General features: G+C 44.1%; 1 protein-coding gene across 1 annotated transcript; it reads right to left on the minus strand.

The window, feature by feature from the left end:
• Positions 1 to 7,585: 7,585 nt before the first annotated feature.
• On the minus strand, positions 7,586 to 8,833 carry Actl9 (actin like 9). Its single transcript, XM_027418133.1, has one exon. The coding sequence runs from the start codon at positions 8,831 to 8,833 to the stop codon at positions 7,586 to 7,588; it is 1,248 nt and encodes a 415-aa protein (XP_027273934.1).
• Positions 8,834 to 21,550: the final 12,717 nt, after the last annotated feature.

Genomic DNA, 21,550 nt, shown 5'->3' on the forward strand with positions numbered 1-21,550 from the left:
GGAGGGGGAGAAGGATGATGATGATGAAGATGAAGAGGGTGATGTATTTTCTTCAGGTGTAGGATATCCTGCTTCCTCCTCTTCCTTTCTCCTTTCCTCCTCCTTTCTCCTCTTTCCCTCTGCCTCCACTCCCTCCTCCTCCTCCCTGAATACTTTATTAAGGATACTGCAAAGAAGCAGGGAGTACTGCCTGCATCCAAGACTCTTTCTATTAAGGTGAGGGTCACCCTGTTATGGCTGTCCATCCACATTATCCCGTCCATTGACCTGAAGCTTACTTCTACCTAAAAGTATCTTCACAGAAACATTTAGTATCTGACCTAACTTTTGTGTAGCAGGAGCCAGCCAACGTGATACATGAAGCTCACCAGCACGCATCCACCCCTTGTCTAGTCAATCTCCAGATGTATCTCCTTAAGTCATGCTTAATCTCCAAATCAAGGACATCATATAGTCTCATGCCCACCTAACAGGGTACAAGCATCCTGCAACAGCTAGTGCTAATCCTCAACAAACCCTAGAATCTCCTGGGAGAAGGTCCTCTGTGCATGCCTGGAGAGGAGGGTCTTGATGACTTAGTTGACACAAGTATGACCATTCTCTGCAGGGGATGCTGGACTGTGTACACTGAAGAAAGGGAGCTAAGTAGCAGCTTGTGCACATCCTGCCTCCTCATCGTGATGACATGACATGACTTTGAACTCGGGCCCCCCTGCCTCCATCTATCCTGAACTACACCACGACATCCAGTCTAATCTTTTCTTAGGTCGCCAGCTGACCAGATTGAATGAGGGGGTACCCTAGTGCTCTCCTTTAACCATATTTCCTGTGTCTCAAAAGGCCACCTTTAAAGGTCCTTAGGGTAAAGGTTCCAAGATGAATTGGAGAGGGCATGCATCCTATAAACCAGAAGGAAAAGTGCAAGCATGGCTGAGTAGAGGGGAACTTGAAGGGCAGCCAAAGAGAAGTGTCGAAAGATGGTCAGAACTGGGTTTGCATGTCATAACACGTCACCAGAAAATTCTGAGCAGGAAGCAATATGTTCTGATTTAGGCTTTCTAAGTCCTTTGTAATGGTCCACCATGAAGTGTTCTGGTTCCTAAGAGAAGGTTCAAGGGATGAGGAGGTGGCTTAGTGGATGGATTACAGTGCTTACTATGCAAGCATGACAGACTGCTTTTGAATCCTCAGCACCCATGAAACATCTGTGCATGGCTGTGAGAGTCTGTAAGCCAAGTACTGGGAGGCAGGGGATGGGCAGATCCTAGGAGCTCACTGGCTAGCTAGTCTAGCAGAAATGACAAACTTCGGCTTCAACAAGAGACCACACTTCAAGGGAAGAAGCCAAAGAATGGTACAACAGGACACCCAGTGTTGTTCTCTGGTCTCTGCACACAAGTTTACAAGTGTCTGCACCCTACACCTGCACGAGAGAGAGAGAGAGAGAGAGAGAGAGAGAGAGAGAGAGAGAGAGAGAGAGGAGAGAGAGAGGAGAGAGAGAGAGAGAGAGAGAGAGAGAGAGAGAGAGAGAGAGAGAGAGAGAGAGAGAGAGAGAGAGAGAGAGAGAAGGGCTGGAGAGAGAGAGAGAGGATGGATTCTGGGGTCTTCAGAAAGGAAGAACTTTGGGATCTGTGAAAGGGACAGATGCCAGCTCACTGGAAGTTGGAAAAAACAGGTCTAAAACAGAGACGTGACAGACGTTGCCTCTGTTACAAGGATTTGGAAGGCAGAGACCCCATGTCTTGACTTTATTTTCTTTAGATCACCATGTGTTATGAATGCATGTTTGTGAAAGACTTTAACCAGACATTGAGGGAACTGGGTACTCTGGGACTTAGAGTACATGGACTTTAGGATGTGTGTGGGTGTTTATGAGAGTCTTCAGGGTTCTGAATAAATGGGGTTAGGTTCTGATGCTGGATGGAACCTAAGTAGTCACATGAGGAGGCGAGAGTTCTAATAGCATTCAGGTAGTGAGAGCTTCATCATTGGGAGTATGTAAATGGGAATGCTTCATGTCTGGAGGTTGGTTGATGAATGTTCTGACCCAGGGAATTATTAGAGTTGGGGTAACTCTCAGCTTGGGGTAAATGAAGGCCTGTAGGTGTCCTGGTAGTCTGCAAGAAGGTGAGTTTTCTGGACACTCTCCGCTTCCTGTGGCATCTGAGACAGTCTGTCTTCTTTTTATTATTTGATAATTTCAGGCACACATGTAGTTTTGATGAAATCCACACCTCCTTCCACCCCCTTCCCTCCCATCCTTCCTGTGCCCCAGCACTTTGCCCTCCCAACTTCAGCTCTGTTTTCCTGTGTCCCCCCTCTCGGCTTCTGTCGTCTTCTCCATTCTCCCTCTTCTCCTTTTCTAGATTTTTCTCTTTTCTCACTGTCCACCCCCTTATCATTTGGAAGAATTTTCTCCTGATGTCACCACCATTGCCTTTGACCCTGTTGTGTAAAAGCAGCAGCTCTCAACCCGTGGGTTGCCACCCCTTTGGGGGACAAATGACCCTTTCCCAGGAGCTGCCTGAGACCATTGGAAAACACAGACATTTGCTTTAGGGTTCATAAATAGCAAAATTACAGTTATGAAGTAGCTATGAAGTAGCAAGGGAAGTATTTTTATGGTTGGGGTCAGCACAACATAAAGAATTTGATTAAAAGGTCACAGCACTAGGAAGATTGAGAACTACTGTTAGAGTCAAAGCTAACTTGGTTTTTGAACTTAAAGTTGCTGCCCCCTGGTGGGAAGGACAGAAAAGTGCCTGCTCTCTGCTTGCTAACCTGGCCCATTTAGAGATCTCCCTCCCTCCCTCCCTCCCTCCCTCTCCCTCCCTCCCTCCCTCCCTCCCTCTCTCCTTCCCTCTATTCTTCTCCCTTTTCTTCATAAAGATTAATGACATTTTGTTTCCAGTAAAATTAGCGCACGTTTTAGTTTATTATATCTTATTTCGTTATGTTTTGTTACCTCTTAGAAACCTGTTCTTTTCTAATGGGAGACAGAAAGGGAGTGGATTTGATGGGAGTGGAGGCAGGGAGGAACTATGAGGAGTAAAGGGAGGAGAAATTGTAATCAGGATAAAGTGTATGAGAAAAGAATTTATTTTTAATAAAAGGGGAAAAAAGAAAAAAAAACAGCATACAAAGGAACAGATTTCCTTAGGGCATTTTCATACTTAGTTTTGGTTGAGTCCCCATGACCTACCTGACTCTTCATCTGTAGTCTTTTATTCAACAATAAAAATAAAATTGTGAAATTTCTAAGAAAATGGGTAGAACTAGAAAACATATTAAGTGAGTTAACCCAGACTCATAAAGACAAATATTTAGTGTTCTGTCTTGTGCACCCCCGTTTTCTGGTGGGCCACGTTAGAGTGCTCCACAAACAGAGAGGATGTTAGGCAGCCTGCAGACAGCTCCTTGGCTGGGAGCACAGGCTGCTCTTCCAGAGAACCTGGATTCAATTCCCAGCACCCACATGGAGGCTCACAGTGGTCTGTAACCACAGTTCAATGGGACCCAACACTCTCACACAGGCATACATGCAGGCAAAAAACAAATGCATACACACACACACACACACACACACACACACACACACACACACGCATGCACACACAAAGAGTTATGCTAGGAGAGTGAGAGCAGAAAAGATGTGTGTGAGTATGTGATATGTGTATGTGTGTGTGATATGTGTGAATATGATGTGTGAGTGTATATGATTTTGGTGTCAGAGTTTGGTGTGTATGTAATATGTGTGAAAGTGATGTGTGTGGAATGTGTAAATGTGTGTGTGTTTGTGTATGAGTGTGTGTGATGTGTGTGTGAACATAATGTGTGTGTTGTGTATGAATGTTGTGTGTGAATGTAATTTGTGTGCTGTGTGTGATGTATGTGAGTTCCAGAGTACCTTGGACAATATTAGACCCATTCTAAAAACAGCACAACAGCTGGGTGGGTAAGTGTTATGGCACCTTTAATTCCAACACTCAGGAAGCAGAAGCAGGCAGATAGGTGAGTTCAAAGTCATCCTGGGCTATAGAGTGAGTTTCAGGACAACCAAGGCTACACAGAAAAACCCTGTCTAGAAAACAAAAAACAAAAAGAAAAACAAAATAAAAACCCTCCCACGATTCATGTAAAGAGTTAGATCTCTAACCGCAGTACTGCGAGTGTGGATGGGGAGACAGGAAGGTTCGCTAAGACTGCCAGTCTTCTGTCTGCCAATCTTGGCTGCCAATCTGGCTCCAGGTTCAGTGAAAAACCCTGTCTCAAGGAACAAAGTAGAGAATGATAACAGCAGGACATCCAATAATACCCTTAGTTCCTGCTTACACATGTGCATTACACTATACATGTACGTGTACATGCAACCACAGCACAAGACACAGCTATTAGGGATGTAGGCAGAGACACAGACACACAGCATGTAAGCAGCTAGACAGTGGCCCATGATAGAATGACACTTCCTGTTGAGGGTTATGAAGGACTGCGATAGAGTTGAATATACTCCAGGGACATCTGTTTATTGTAACAACAAACTGGGCACACATGTGCCCCATTTCTGGCTGGGGTCCTGGTGTCCCTCAGTTTCTACTGGAGGACTGGTGAAGAAGGTCCTACCTCCAGAGAGGACTCCAGGTGCTTCTGGGGAAGAACTGGGTGCCTACTCTAGGCTCAGCTGGGCTGGAGAGGCCTCAGGGTCCAGGGCAGAGAAAGTCCCTGAGGCTGTGTTGAAGTCATAGGCTGAGAATCAATCTAATGAGATGGCGATCAGCTCTGAATGAATGAAAGGAAATAGGGTTGTGAGTGGCTAGAACAACTGGCCCTTAGCTACATGTATTAGGGCAGGTGGAGGGAGTCACTGTCCAGGTGTCTCTTATGTGGAACATCTGATTGTGGGTCATAGTTTAATGGGTTGCTCTTGAGAACCTTGTTAACCATTGGTATCCTAGTCTGGGCTGATAACAGGGCACCTGGGAATTGGTCCTGTGGTGAATTCCACAGAAGAGTGTTCTGGGGATTCAACACAGGGAAGACCCTGCAGGAGTGTCTTTGGGGAGGAGGCATGGGGAAGCAATTGGGAGATTATAACACAAAGAGGGCTTAGTAGATTAGATATTAATAGGTTCAGCAGAAGGATGCCCCTGAAATACATATATATTATGACCCAAATCTGGGAGGCCAGAGTCTTCCTGGGAGGATGTGAGGGGGAGGAATAGAGTCAGAAAGCATCCTTGTAAGGTGGCCATGTGGGACTGTTTCTGGTGGAAACAATTATGTCAGCGTTGAGCAGTAGGGACCATTCAAAGGTTTGGGGTCTTGGCGTCCTTTGAAGGGTACTGGTGGAGATGAGTTGTGAGAGACTCTGATTACAGGATCCTGAGAGCAAGGTCTGGAGAGATAATCATGATGGGGAGGGGATAGTTTTGGGGGTGAGTTTCAGATGCCAGAGGATCCTTTAGTAGGTCATTTAAAGGAGGCCTTGAAGGTGGTGGATGGAGGTGTAGCATTTATCTGTGGAGTCTGGAGAGAACAAAGGGGTTTGGTTAGCTAAGAGTTAGTGATGGGGGATGTCTTTCTGTATATATGTTTCTCTTATTGATTGATGAATAAACCACTGTTTGGCCAATAGCCAGTAGAGGCAGGAAGATAGGCGGGACTAGGAGATGAGAAGAATTCTGGGAAATGTAGGCAGAGAGGTGTGGAAAAGGGACCAGGAAGACAGGATACACCAGGTGTTCTCTGGTAAGATAAGGCCATGTAGAAATACATAGATTAGTAGTTATGGGTTAATATTTGAGAGAGCTAGCCAATAAGAAGTTCTAGTCACTGGCCAACAGTTTATAAATTAGTATGTCTCTGTGTGTCATTTGGGGCTAAGAAGAGGGACCTGATGGGAAAGAAGCTCCAGCAACAAGTGAATGGCCCCCACTCCTGACACCCTTCCTATCTTCCAGTGGTGATAGATTAGATCAGCTTTAGTCCATCCGAGATTTGCTTTGCGGTGAAAAGCAAGTAATACAGAGACCCTGCAGATGGTCAGAGACTGAGTAAATGAGAGTTCTCAGCCCTAGAATAAGACATCAACATCACAGAAGAGGGGGCAGAGAATTCTTAAAAGCTAGAGGCCGGTGAGGACTGTTGGAAAATAGTATCGTCATGACACATCAAGGCAATTGCATTTATGAACTCCAGCAGCTGTGGTTGTCTACACAAGACCTATGCAGTATCAAGCCATTCAACACTCCAGCATAGATGGAAAAGGGGGCTCATGTAGCCCCACTCCCAAGTTGAGGAGCTTTGGATAGGGAGAATGAGTTTTCTTGAGGGAAGTGTTACCTGTGTGGATGCCTACATGACAGTGCACGGCCATACACTCATGTACACATGGCCAGCATTGGCTGAGTGGACTCAATGGGCTATTTAAAGATGTCTTGAAGTTGGAAGGAGGTTGTGGGGGAGGGTCTCTGGGAGGCTCTGGAAGGCTCTGGAGGGGAAATGAGAGGTGACTACGAAGACACATTGTATACATGCACAAAATTCTCAAAGGGAGAAGAAATCCATGGATGGATTAAGAAAAAAAAATGAGTGGACTAAAAGGGGTATGCTTAAAATGATAACAAATAAGGGTGTAGTCACGGAGGGTGGGGAGAGTTGGTGTATTCTTGGAAGAATTCAGGGGTGTGGTATATAGAACATTTTGTCAAGAATTTTTGGGGGAATGGTTTGGAGCAGTTGAGGAAGTCTATCAAAGGGGATGACCTAAAATTGCTTAAGTGTCCATGGAGATTTGGTCCCCCCTTCTCTCTCTCTCTCTCTCTCTCTCTCTCTCTCTCTCTCTCTCTCTCTCTGTGTGTGTGTGTGTGTGTGTAGTATATGTGTGATTCTGAGGGTATCTTGGGAATGTTTAGATGTGTCTGTTTGCTTTCCCCAACCTGAGAACTTCAGGATGCCAGATGGATAGATACGCTACAGATCCCTGGAAAGTAGGTTGACAGGACTAAAAGGTGATGTTGTTTTAGCGTTTGTTATGAGGTTAGTATGTAGGGGACAATGTAAGCCATACCTGCTAGAAGCTGGCTACAGGTGTGCCTGACCATGCCCACCAGGGTGTGGTCAAGGTGATGCCAGGGTGACGCTGGATAGGGTTTAAAGGGACAGAAAAGGCACATGGGGGCCCTTCTCTCTGGCCTCCCTGTCTTGCTGCCCCTGGCATGCTCTGGCTTGCGTTTGGCTGGCATTTATCTAATAAAAGATATCTTAACCTCACAGATTATGTATTTCTCTTAATAGAAGTATATTTAAGGGATTAGAATTAGGGTCTCTCAGAGGGATGGTCATGGATACTTTAGAGTAGTTTCCATCAGGGATGTTTTGAGGAGAAGATACCAGGGGTGTGAGGGGTGGAGATGGGAGGGTAAGGGGTTGAGGGGTAAGTTAGAGATTGGAGGCTAGTGGCTTAATGAGAACATGAGTCATCTGGGTGGACCTAAGAGCATGGGATAGTGCTGGAAGAAAACAGGACTGACTCTTCTGCTTGTAGAGAAAGCTTTACTGCCTTCAGCCCTTCCCACCTTGTCCCCTGTTAGTAACATTTTCGGTATACGACCTGAGGTCCCCTTTCTTCATATTGTTCTCGCAGGACCCAGCAGGACTGGAAAGCATGCAACGAAGCCAGAATGGAGCCCCCAATCCACACGGAGAGGTTCCTGTTGGGCTGCGCCATCACCACCACATGGTCCTCAGGTGGCAGAGAGTGCAGTAGCTCTGCCCTGAAGCGACCCTCTAGGCCAGTGAAGAGCGAGGAGCCTCCACACAGGAGTACATTCTGGGCCACGTGGGACCGGAGTTCCCTAGGCACCTTGATGAGGCTCTGTTCAGCCATGGCTGGGAGCCCCATGGGTGACAGTCCTGGTATCTCTGGGGGATGGAATAGGAGCTCTGGGCACTGGAATAACTCTTTTCCCAGAGTGACAGTCCGTCCATCCGGCAGCTTCAGGGACTGCTTGCACTCTTGATTCGGACGAGCCTGCTCCTTTTGGAAATCTGAGGCCAAGTAACAGTAACGATGTTTGATGTTTTCCACTATGTCCAGGTCCTCCTGTCGCAATGAGAAGCCAGAGCCCAGCAGCATCTCTGCTAGGAAGGCCGTAAGATGGTTGCCTGCCAGATCTAAACGTTGGATGGCATGGGGTAGGTTGTAGCCCTGAACAACCGGCACTGTGTAGCTGACGCCATGGCCGGAGTCCACAACAAGTCCATTAACGCGCCCATGGGCATAGACTGATAATACGGATTGAGATGCAACATATACGGCTGGGGAGTGCAGAGACTCAAAGGCCACTTCTACTAGCTTTTCACGGTTGGTGGCGGGACTGAAAGGTGGATCTGAAAATAGTAGAGGGTGGTCCCGGGTGGCCACTCGGAGATCATGTTCCAGGATGTGCCGCCAGATTAGTTCAGCTGCTTCCCAGTCCACCACAATGCCATGGCGAATAGGTTTCACTAACCTCAGCTCTGGGCGGCAACGGGCTGCCTCCCCAATGAAAGTTTCCAGCTCTGACCGGCCCTTGGTAGTCTGTTTCTTGGGCTGGCAACCCAAGATGGTGGCCACAGTGTAGGTGGGTTGGGAATGCCCTGCAAAACCCACCTTACAGGTGCCTGTGCCCATGTCAATAACCACAGCACCTGTCTTTGGTGGGAGCCTGTCGCCAACCATGTTGCGGGAATCTTGCTGTAGATTCTTGTTTACCAGGCGTGTGCTGGAATTCAGGGCAATAGGTTTAGAGGCCTTTGTGGAGGGTTGGAGTTTTGGGTGTCCTTTGAGATCCATAGCTGCAGGTGGCCTGATGAGGCTGTTTAATAAGGTGGACCTCCTCTATCTGGGGTGCCAGTAGAAAAGGCTGATCAAGGCCCAGAGTGGCCAGAAAGAGAGACAGATTATAGAATGATGGTGATCTGTGACATCACTATGCTTGCCCTTGCTTCACAATGTAGGGATATAGTAGGTTGAGATGGATTGGGGGAAGGCAGGGTAACCTCTTGTATATGAACTTTACCTGGAAGAAATGTCTATATATGAGACAGAGTGAGAAGAGATTCTATTCAAGCCTAGCTTGTTCAAACTGTGAGTTTAAGTGGGGTTGCTTACAGGAGTGTGGGTGAGGGGTTGTTTACAGGCACATGGGTAAGGGCTATACCTAAAGGGTAAAAATATCTCTCCACCTGGCAAATACTCAAAAATACCTGCTTGCATAGATGGTTTCTATCTGAAACCCAGACTGCAGTGGTCAAGATTACCTGTTGGTGCAGATGGCTGTTATCTGAAATTGCAGATGCAGAACCAAGACCAATAAAATTTCTTGATAGGCACTTTCCAGTGCAAACCCTACAAACTATCAAGTCCTTGTACCATGGTGCACAGTCTCTATTCTGGTGGAGAGGTTATGGCTCTTCATTGTTCTAATTAAAGGGTGGTCTGCTCCTGTTGAGGTGGGAGTTTTTGCCATCCCAACCCAGTCTGATCTAATAATACCACTGAAGAAAAAAAACGTCTCCTTTGACAACTGATAACTGTCTGTATACCCTTGGAAAAGGATATGGCTTCCTGAGCCACTACCTATAGCAACTACTTACTGTCTTGTGGGGAGGGGTGGGACCTCCTGAACCTTCTCCCTTAATAACTGCTGTCTATAAATTCCTGGGGAGAAGTATGGTGGCCTTGTGAGCCTTACCTCTGCCATGGACAATCAATAGTCTCAATTTTATGAAGGTCTCCTGTGTATTATCACAGCTGTAAGGCCATTTCTTGTCAGAGGGCAGAATTCCATAGCAGGGACCCAGAGCCCTCATTTCTTTGTCTACCCTCGGAGTGCCCAATTTTCAGAGGAAAGTAGGTTCTCAGACTAAACATCTTCATTGTAGAACCCCCTCTCCCCTCAACACACACACACACACACACACACACACACAGAGGAGAGAGAGAGAGAGAGAGAGAGAGAGAGAGAGAGAGAGAGAGAGAGAGGCCTTCTATGGGTACCTTGCCCAGTCTCTCAAGAATGTTAATCAGAAGGTAATAGGCCAAACTGACTGGCTTTCTTCCTTTTGTTTTTTTCTTCCCTTTTGTGGCAGTTTGAATGTAATTGGCCCCCATAATCTAATAAGGAATGGTGCTATTAGGAATGTGGCCTTGTTGGAGTGGATATAGCCTTGGAGGAAGAGTGTCATTGTGGGGTCAGGCTTTGAGGTTTCCTATGCTCAGGATATTGTCCATTCTTGTTGGGAGCCATACAGCTTAGCATGAACCTTTAGGCCAAACTTGGCAAGCCACACGGTTATAGAACTGTCTTTTGATTATAAATGGCTTCTAGAAGCATGAGCACCCAGAAGGAACAACATGACCCAGACGTCAACCCTTTGTTCCAACCACAGGCCCATTTACCTAAGCAAACCTCCCGCATCCCACCACTTTCCTAGGTAACCCTCCCTAACCCCACCACCCATGAACTTTTTACCCTGCCAACATCCTCCTTCTATAGTTTTCCGACACCCTGCTTAACTCACACCTGGCTCTTGGCCTCTTCTCCCTCTCCCCTTTATCCCACTCTACTGACTATATAAGCTAGCCTGGGAAAAATAAAATTCTCCACTTGATCAGAATCCCATCTTGTGGTCATTCTCTTCGTGTCTCTTGTCCCCATTCCTCTCCCTGGACTTCTTGCCCTAGGTTACTGTCCCACGGCACATTCTTGATTTCCTGATGCCTGCAAGCCAAGATGTAGCCAACATGGTGCCTGTCTGCATGCCACCATGCTCCCCACCATAATGGTAATGGACTGAACCTCTGAAACTGTAAGCAGGCCACCCCAATGAAATGTTTTCCTTATAAGAGTTGCTGTGGTCAAGCCTGGCACAGGGGAATCTCCCAGGGTTCTATGGGGGAGGATCCCAGCTTAGTCCTCTAGCAATAGTGGATAAGTAGCCGAAACTGGCCATTTCCTGTGACCAGATTGGTGCCTGGCCCAATTGTCATCAGAGAGGTGTCATGCAGCAACAGATGGAGGCAGATGTAAAGATCCACAGCTAATCCTTAGGTGAAATTCAGGAATCCTTTGGAGGAGGAAGGGAAAGGAGTGTAGGAGCCAGTATCAAAAACACCATGGGAAGGCTCACATAGTCAACTCACCAGGGCTCATAGGGGCTTGCAGAGTCTAAACTGATAACCAAGGAGTCTGCATGGGACTGACCTAGGCATTCTGCATAGGTGTTAAAGTTGTGTAGCTTGGTCCTCTTGTGGGAATCCTAACAGTGGAACAGAACAGGGGCTGTCTTCAACTCTTTTACTGGCTTTTGGGACCCTACTCCTCATACTGGGTCATCTTGCTCAACCTTAATACATGGGGAGGTGCTTAGTCTTACTGCAACTTGATGTGCCACACTTTATTGATACTTTATGTGCCTTTCCTGGATGGAGATGGAAGAGGATTGGATTGGTAGGTGGGAGGGGGAGATATGGGGTAGAGGGATTGGGAGGGGGCGTATGGTGGGGGGCTGTGGTTGGGAAAGTGAAAAAAGCAAGTTTAAATTTAAGAAATTGGAAGTCAGACTGACATGGAAACTGTGGTGGTTTGAATAAAAATGCCCCCCATAGCCTTATGGGGAGTGACACTATTAGGAGGTGTGGCCTTGTTGGAGAAAGTGTGCTACTTGGGGTGGACTTTGAGGTCTCAGAAGCTCAAGCCAGGCTTATTGGCTCTGTCTCTTCCTGCTGCCTGTAGATCAAGATGTAAGAACTCTGAGCTCCTTCTCCAGCACCATGTCTGCCTGCATACTGACTTGCTGTCTGTAATGATGATAATAGACTAAACCTCTGAATTGTAAGCTGGCCCCAATTAAATGCTTTCCTTTAGAAGAGAAAAAAAAAGAGTTGCTGTGGTCAACAATTAACAATTCATTACTTCCTCAGGTTGTGCATGTTTGTATAGCTGCTGTGTGCTCACAGTTACAGGGGCAATGTCATATCTGGATGGTAGTGTTTCATGACACTCTTCCCTTACCTAGCCTTTGCTTTCTGATAATGTGGGAAATTACAATACGAAGTCAGGTAGAAATACAAGGGATTTTAATAGGGAAAAGCCTTACTTACAGAGCGACCTAGCCAGCCAGCATAGCAGCAGTCTGTACAGCAAGCCGAAAGTGAAACTGAAACCTGCCACCTGAATGCCTCTCACTCCCTCGCAGGCTGGTCAAGCACACCTGTAGCCAGCCCCTAAGCAGGCATGGCTACAACTTCCCCTACATTCTGTCCTTTCTTTTTAAGTATTCCCTGGATCTTTGGATGGGGAAAGTGGGGTGTTGTTGTCCTGTTTAGGACTGAGCCCTCCTTAATCACTTGTTCTCTGCACTTTGAGCAGGTATGAGTGACTGCATTCACCTTTACCCTCTACACAAAGGAGCATCTCTGCCTTGGGCTTAGAGCCACACTATTCTGTGGGTATGGATGTAAATATTTAGAAGGAAGTCTCACAACACATTCATGGAGGGACAGAGCAGTCCTATGCTGGCTTGTTTGGCTATGTGCCCATCCCAGCTGTAGCACTCCCTGCTTTGGAGAGGAGTTCTGATGCTTTTTGTTTTTTCCGATTCCATAGCAACCAGGAACACACTAAGTGAAAGCACTTCATTTGTTCTTTTCCACTCCAGTTTCAGGGGATCTGATGCCCTCTTCTGACCATGTGCTTCAGACATACATATAGGAAAAATGATTGCACATAGAAAATAAAAAAATGTAAATTCTGTAATAGCTGAAAGACATGAGGGTGAACTCACGCAGGCCCAACTCACAGTTCTCTCCTCCACTGTGCATTCTAGGGATCCATCTCTGGTTGTCAGGAGTGAGCAGCAGGTGTTTTGACCCTGCAAGCCATCTCACTCACCCAAAAAGACATCTTTAGAATTTCCCTATCAATCTCACATTGTCTACATGTTTGTCACAGTCTTTATTTTGTTGAGCTATGTGCTTTCTATTTTCAGTATTAGAAAGGATGTTGAATTTTCCCAAAGATCTTTTTTTGTACTTACTGAGATGACCATGCAACTTCTCTCCTTAACTCTGAATGCTTTATTACATTTATTAGTTTGCATTTGTTGAACCAACCATATATTATGGTGTTAAAATAAACTTTATCAGTTTTTAAAGAAAAACGATACATTTTTATTTACCTTTTTTTTTGGTGGAAGGGTCTCCTTGGCAAGTACAGAGGAGAAGACAACTGGTGGAAGTCGGAATTTTCGTTACACTATGTGGGACCCAGCAATACAATTGAGGTCATCAGATTTGTTGGCCCCTTTTCTCACTGAGCCTTCTTGCTAACGTTACTGTATATGTTCTTTTTTATTTTATTAGTTCTAGTTAGGGAACAAGCTTATTTCAAGTCCCTTCTCCCTCTCCCTCCCCTCACCCCCACCCTCCTCCCCCACCCCCAGCCTACCCCCCACCCCATCCACCCACCACTCCCCAGGCAGGGTAGGGCCCTCAATGGGGGCTCTGCAAAGTCCACCAAGTCTTCCTATGCTGGTCCTGGGCCCTTCCCCATGTGTCCAGGGCCAGAGTGTAACCCTTCACGTGGGATGGGCTCTCAAAGTCCCTTCTTGCACCAGGGAAAAATACTAATCCACAACCAGAGGCTCCCTGGAGTGCTGAGGCCTCCTTATTGACATCCAAGTTCAGGGGTCTGGATCAGTCTAGCCTCCCTGACAGCATCTGGGGTCGATGTGCTCTCCCTTGTTCAGGTCAACTGTTCCAGTGGGTTTCTCCAACCTGGTACAGATCCCTTCGTTCTTCATTCCTCCCTCTCTTCAACTAAATTCCCGATTTTGACCCAGTGTATATCTGTGGATGTCTGTCTCTGCTTCCTTCAGCCACTGGGTGAGGGCTCTAGAATGGCATAAAGAGAAGTCATCAATCTCATTTTAGGGGAGGGCTTTTGGGTTATCCTCTCCATCATTGCCTGGATTGTCAGATCGTGTCATCCTTGTAGGTCTCTGGAGATCTCCCTGGTTCCAGATCTCTTCTCCATCCTATAGTGGCTCCCTCTGATATGGTATCTCTCATCCTGCTCTCTTTCCTCTATTCTTCCCTCAACTCAATGTTTCTGCCCCTCCATTTCCTCTCCTCTTCTCCTCTTCTCTTGCTCTTATTGTAGCAGCTCCTTCCCCCCATCCTCATGCCCCCAATTAGTTCGGGAGTTCATGCCACTTCCATTCCTGGGGTCCATTTATCCCTTAGAGTCCTTCATGTTTCCTAGTTTCTTTGGTGAAGAGGATTATAGACGGGTAATCCTTTGCTCTATGTCTAAAATTCATATATGAGTGAGTACATACCATGTTTGTCTTTTTGTGACTGGGTTACCTCACTCAGGATGGTTTCTTCTAGTTGTATCCATTTGCCTGCGAATTTCAAGATTCCATTGCTTTTTTCTGCTGAGTAGTACTCCATTGTATAGATGTACCACATTTTCTCAATCCATTCTTCAGTTGAGGGTTCTGGCTATTACAAACAATGCTGCTATGAACATGGTTGAACATATGTCCTTGTTGTATGTCCATGCCCTATTTGGGTATATACCCAAGAGAGGAATGGCTGGATCTTGAGATAGACTGATTCTCATTTTTCTGAGCAACCACCATACTGATTTCCAGAGTGGTCTTACAAGTTTGCACTCCCACCAGCAATGGAGGAGTGTTCCTTTTTCTCCACATCCTCTCCAGCATAGATTGTCATTGGTATTTTTGATTTTAGCCATTCTGACAGGTGTGAGGTGGTATCTCAGAGTTGTTTTGAGTTGCATTTCTCTGATGGCCAAGGATTTTGAGCACTTTCTTAAGTGTCTTTCAGCCATTTCAGATTCCTCTGTTGAGAATTCCCTATTTAGTTCTGCACCCCACTTTTTAATTTCATTGTTTGGTGTTTTGGTGGCTAGCTTCTTGAGCTCCTTATATATTTTGGAAATCAGTCCTCTGTCAGATGTGGGATCGGTGAAGATCTTTTCCCATTCTGTGGGTGGTCGTTTTGTCCTACTGACTGTTTCCTTTGCCTTGCAGAAGTTTCTCAGTTTCAGGAGGTCCCATTTATTAATTGCAGACCTCAGTGTCTGTGCTACTGGCGAAATGTTCAGGAAGCAGTCTCCTGTGCCAATTTGTTCAAGGGCAATTCCCACTTTCTCTTCTAGAAGATTCAGTGTGGCTGGATTTATGCTGAGATCTTTGATCCATTTGCACTTAAGTTTTGTGCATGGTGACAGGTATGGATCTATCTGCAATTTTCTGCATGTCCGAATCCAATTGTACCAGCACCATTTGTTGAAGATGCTATCTTTTTTCCATTGTATAGATTTAGCACCTTTGTCAAAAATAAGGTATCCATAGGTGCGTGGGTCAATATCAGGGTTTTCAATTCGATTCCATTGGTCTATCAGTCTATTTTTGTGCCAATACCAAGCTGTTTTCAGAACTATGGCTCTATAGTAGAGCTTGAAGTCGGGGATGGTGATGCCTCCAGAAGATCCTTTATTGTAAAGAGTTGTTTTGGCTATCCTGGGCTTTTTATTTTTCCATATAAAGTTGAGTATTGTTCTTTCAATGTCTGTGAAAAACTGTGTTGGGATTTTGATGGGGATTGCATTGAATCTGTAGATTGCTTTTGGCAGGATTGCCATTTTTACTATGTTAATTCTACCTATGCAAGAGCATGGGAGATCTTTCCATTTTCTGGTATCTTCTTTAATCTCTTTCTTTAAAGTCTCAAAGTTCTTATTGTACAAGATCTATCACTTTTTTGGTTAGTGTTAACCCAAGATATTTTATGTTGCTTGTGGATATTGTGAAAGGTGATGTTTCCCTGATTTCTTTCTCATTGGATTTATCATCTGTATATAGTAGGGCTACTGATTTTTTTGAGTTAATTTTGTATCCAGCTACCTTGCTGAAGGTGTTTATCAGGTGTAAGAGTTCCCTGGTAGAGTTTTTCGGGTCACTAATGTAGAATATCATGTCGTCTGCAAATAGTGAAAGTTTTACTTCATCCTTTCCAATTTGTATCCCTTTGGTCCCCTTTTCTTGTTTTATTGCTATAGCCAGAACTTCAAGTACAATATTGAAGAATATGGAGAGAGTGGACAGCCTTGTCTTGTTCCTGATTTTAGAGGAAACACTTCGAGTTTCTCTCCATTTACTTTGATGTTGGCTATTTGTTTGGTGTATATTGGGTTTATCATGTTTAGATATGTTCCTGTTATTCCTGTTCTCTCCAAGATCTTTATCATGAAGGGATATTGGATTTTGTCAAAGGCTTTTTCAGCATCTAGTGAGATGATCATGTGGTTTTTCCTTTTCAGTTTTTTTTTTTTTATATAGTGGATTACATTGGTGGATTTTCGTATGTTGAACCATCCTTGCATCCCTGGGATGAAGCCTACTTGATCATGGTGGATGATTTTTCTGATATGTTCTTGGATTCGGTTGGCCAATATTTCATTGAGTATTTTGGCATCGATGTTCATGAGGGATATTGGTCTGTAGTTCTCTTTCTTAGTCATATCTTTGTGTGGCTTGGGTATCAAAGTGATTGTAGCCTCGTAGAAAGAGTTTGGCAATATCCCATCTGCTTCTATTGTGCAGAACAGTTTTAGGAGTACTGGAATTAGCTCTTGTTTGAATTTCTGGTAGCATTCTGCAGTGAAGCCATCTGGCCCTGGGCTTTTTTTTGGTTGGGAGGCTTTTGATGACTGCTTCTATCTCATTAGGGGTTATGGTTGATTTAAACTGTTTATCTGATCTTGATTTAGTTTTGGTAAGTGATATTTATCCAGAAAGCTGTCTATTTCCTTTAGATTTTCCAATTTTGTGGAGTACAGGTTTTCAAAGTATGACCTAAAGATTCTCTGGATTTCCTCAGTGTCCGTTGTTATATCCCCCTTTTCATTTCTGATTTTGTTAATTAGCATGCTCTCTCTCTGCCTTTTGGTTAGTTTGGCTAGAGGTTTGTCTATCTTATTGATCTTCTCAAAGAACCAATTCTTTGTTTCATTGATTCTTTGTACTGTTTTCCTAGTTTCTACTTTGTTGATTTCGGCTCTCAGTTGATTATTTCCTGGCGTCTACTCCTCCTTGGTGTGTTTGCTTCTTTTTGCTCTAAAGCTTTCAGTTGTTCTGTCAATTCTCTAATGTGACTTTCCTCCAGTTTCTTCATGTGAGCACTTAGTGCTATGAACTTCCCTCTTAGCACTGCTTTCAGGGTGTCCCATAAGTTCGGGTATGTTGTGTCTACATTCTCATTAAATTCTAGGAAATCTTTAATTTCTTTTTTTATTTCTTCCTCAACCCAGGAATGGTGCAATTGGATGTTATTCATTTTCCACGCAAATGTAGGTTTTCTGCAATTCATATTGCTGTTGAATTCTAGCTTTAGTGCATGGTATCTGATAAGATACAGGGGGTTATTTCAATACTTTTGTAAATGTGGAGGTTTGCTTTGCTGCCAACTATGTGGTCAATTTTTGAGAAGGTTGCATGTGGCTTGAGAAGAAGGTATATTCTTTTGTGTTCTGTAGATGTTCTGTAGATGGAATGTTCTGTAGATATATGTTAAACCCAGTTGTGTCATAACTTCTGTCAGATCCTTTGTCTCTTTGTTAAGTTTCTGTCTAGTGGTTCTGTCCAATGGTGTAAGGGGGGTGTTGAAGTCTCCTACTATAAGTGTGTTTGGTTTTATGTGTGGTTTGAGCTTTAGTAATGTTTCTTTTACAAATGTGGGTGCTTTCGTATTAGGGACATAGATGTTCTTGAGACTTCATCTTGATGGACTTTTCCTGTGATGAGTATGAAATGCCCTTCTTCATCTCTTTTGATTGCTTTCAGTTTAAAGTCTAATTTGTTAGATATTAGGATTGCTACCCCAGCTTGTTTCTTGAGCCCATTTGATTGGAAAATTTTTTCCCATCCTTTTACTCTGAGGTAACGCCTGTCTTTGAAGTTGAGGTGTATTTCTTGTAAACAGCAGGAAGAAGGATTCTGTCTTTGTATCCATTCTGTTAGCCTATATCTTTTATGGGGAAGTTAAGACCATTGACATTTAGGGATATTAATGTCCATTGTTCATTGGTTTTTGTTTGTTTTGGATTTATTGTTGGTGGTATCATTGCATGTGGATTTTGCCCTCCTGTTTCCTTTTGTGTTTGGTAAAATTAGATTATCTATTGCCAGTGTTTTTGTGAGTGTAGTTATGTTCGTTGGGTTGGAGTTTTCCTTCCAGAGCCTTCTGTAGTGCTGGATTTGTGGATATGTATTGTTTAAATCTGTTTTTGTCATGGAATATCTTGTTTTCTCCATCTATAGTGATTGAAAATTTTTCTGGGTACAGTAGTCTGGGTTGACATCCATGCTCCCTTAGTGTTTGTAGGATATCTATCCAAGACCTTCTGGCTTTCAGAGTTTCCATTGAGAAGTCGGGTGTGATTCTGATTGGTTTGCCTTTATATGTTACTTGGCCTTTTTCCTTTGCTGCTCTTAATATTTTCTCTTTATTCTGTAGATTTGGTGTTTTGATTATTATGTGTCGGGGGACTTCTTTTTGTGGTCCAGTCTGTTTGGTGTCCTGTAAGCTTCTTGTACTTTCATAGGCATATCCTTCTGTAGGCTGGGGAAGTTTTCTTCTATGATTTTGTTGAATATGTTTTCTGTACCTTTGAGCAGTGTTTCTTCACCTTCTTCTACACCTATTATTCTTAGGTTTGGCCTCTTTATGGTGTCCCATATTTCCTGGATATTTTGTGTTATCCAGGGATTTGTTGGACTTGAGGTTTTCTTTGGTTGATGAACGTATATCCTCTAGCGAGTTCAATAGCTGAGATTCTCTCTTCCATCTCTTGAATTCTGTTGGATATACTTACATCTTTAGTACTTGATCGTTTATCCAGCCTTTCCAATTCCAGCATGGTCTCATTCTGTGTTTTCTTTATTGTGTCAATTTCAGCTTTCATGTTTTGAACTGTTTCAAGAGCTTCCTTCACTTGTTTGGATGTTTTTTCTTGGCTTTCTTTAGATTCTTTAAGAGATTTATTTATTTCTTGAATTTTTTTGGTTTGTCTTTTCCTCCAATTCGTTTAATTTTTTGTTTGCTTTTTCTTTTATTTCTTTAATGATTTTCTTGTTTCCTCTTTAAAGGTCTCTAACATCTTGCTGAGATAATTTTTGAGGTCCATCCCATCTTTATGCTCTGTTTTGGGCTTTTCAGATCTTGCTGGAGTGGAGTCCCTAGATTCTGGTGGTGTCATATTGGTCTTTCTGTTGTTGACTGAAATCTTATTCTGTCTTTTCCCCATATCTTCTTTTAGTGGGTGTAGGTGGGGGTCTCTCTATCTCCTCTTATGACCTAGTGATGTTTGGGGGCCAGGAATTCAATGTCCACAACTCTGGATGGTCTTGACGCTCCTGGTAGTCTCCTCACTAGTTTCTAGTTACTCGGTCAGTCGGCGGAATGGAAGAGTGGGGTGCTACCAGATTCAGGGCACAGGGAGCTCCTCCCTGCCTGGGCGTGTCTAACCCAAGACCAGAGGCGCAGGTGGGAGTGAGGGGGTGGGAGTGGTCGAGGTGTATGATGTTTTGGGGTGGAGTCGGGAGCGGGCAGAGACTCACTCACCTAGTTCCTGGGTCTGTCGGGGGGCGGAATGGAAGAGTGGGGTGCTAGCAGATTCGGGGCATAGGGAGCTCCTCCCTGACTGGGTGTGTCTAGCTCAAGCCTGAAGGCGCAGGCAGGGGTGGGGGTGTGGGGGTGGTTGGGGTGTATGATGCTTTGGGCTGGAGTCGGGAGCGGGCAGAGACTCACTCACCTTGTTCCTGGTTCGGTCGGCGGCGGAATCTGTATATGTTCTTAATATGTTTTAAAAGTATTTATCAAGGAAAACAGCTAATGGTATGATTCCTTAAGACTTCAGACACGTCACTATTATTTTACCATCCTCCTTTCTTCTGTATCTATTTCCCTCCACTTCCTTAAATAGATCCCCTCTCCCATTTCTTCAGTTACATCACTCGTACCATGATGAACTCTTCTCTATTGTTCCTCCCAGCTATGGCTATGATAGCTTTTTAACTTCCCTGATTTCTGCAATTACTCCAGACTATATATTCATATCTGAAGATTTGGAGCTATGAACCTCAGATGAGAGAGCATGAGACTTGTCTTTCTGGGTCTTGATTACTTCATGAAATATAATATTTTGTAGTTCCATCCATTTACCTGAAAAGTTTATGATTTCATTTTTCGTCACAGCTGAATAGTATTCCATTGTTGATGGAGGTTATGTTCCTCCTGGCCCTGCAACTGTTTCTACCCAAATAAACACACAGAGACTTCTATTAATTATAAACTGTTTGTCTGATGACTTAGGCTTCTTACTGGCTAGCTCTCAGTTATTAACCAATTTTTATTAATCTATGTATTGCCATGAGGCTGTGGCTTACCTGTAGTCCAGCATGTCACTCCTTTGGCAACTAACTACGTGGTGTTTTTCTCGAGGTCTCTCTCTCCTCTTTTCCCCAGCATTCTCCTCATCTGGTAGTCCTGTCTGTACTTCCTCCCTGGCTACAACCAATCAGTGTTTTATTCATCAACTAATAAGAGAAACAAATATTAAGAGCATACAGAAGGACACCCCCATCATTCCATATGTTCCACGTTTTCATTATCGATTTGTTGGTTATGAAAGATTTAGGTTGTTTACATTTCCTAGCAATTGTGGATAGAACAGTAATGAATATGTTTGAGAAAGTATTTGTGGAGTGGGATGTTGAGCCCTTTGGCCATATGCCAAGGATTGCCATAGCAAGGTCATATAGTAGATTTATTTTTTGTTTTTTGATAATTCTTCATGCTGATTATCATAATGGCTGAACTATTTTACAATTCTACCAACAATGAATGATGGTGCCATTTTCCACATATCCTCTCTATCATTTGTTGTCAACTTGTTGTTTTGTTGATCTTTGCCAACCTGATTGAGGTAAGATGAAATTTCAAAGTTGTTTTAATTTATATCCCCCTAATTTCTGTGGATGCCATCATTTTTAAGATTTTTTTAAAACCATTTTTCTTCTTTTGAGAACTCTCTACCAGGGAGTGGTGGCTCTTGCCTTCAATTCCAGCACCTGGAAGGCAGAGGAAGGTGGATCTCTGAGTTCAAGGCCAGCCTGATTAACAAAGCAAGTTCCAGGACAGCCAGAACTACATGGATAATCCCTGTCTCCAAAAAAGAAAACAAAACAAATTAAAAGCAAAAAAAGAAACTGCAAACAAACAAAAGAGAGAAATCTCAGTTCCCAGGTCCATTTTTTAGAGGGGTCTCTGTTTATTGTATTATATTAAAAAACTCGAAGTGGGCTAAAGTCTCATGGAATTTTCTACTTTATTCTGGGCATGAGGGTATTCTGAGGATTAATCAAGTTCATGTGATGGGGTGGGGTAAGGAGATGGAGGGGGGAGTAGAAGGACAGG

This window comes from Cricetulus griseus, chromosome 5, assembly GCF_003668045.3.
Source record: "Cricetulus griseus strain 17A/GY chromosome 5, alternate assembly CriGri-PICRH-1.0, whole genome shotgun sequence".
Classification (NCBI taxonomy): domain Eukaryota; kingdom Metazoa; phylum Chordata; class Mammalia; order Rodentia; family Cricetidae; genus Cricetulus; species Cricetulus griseus.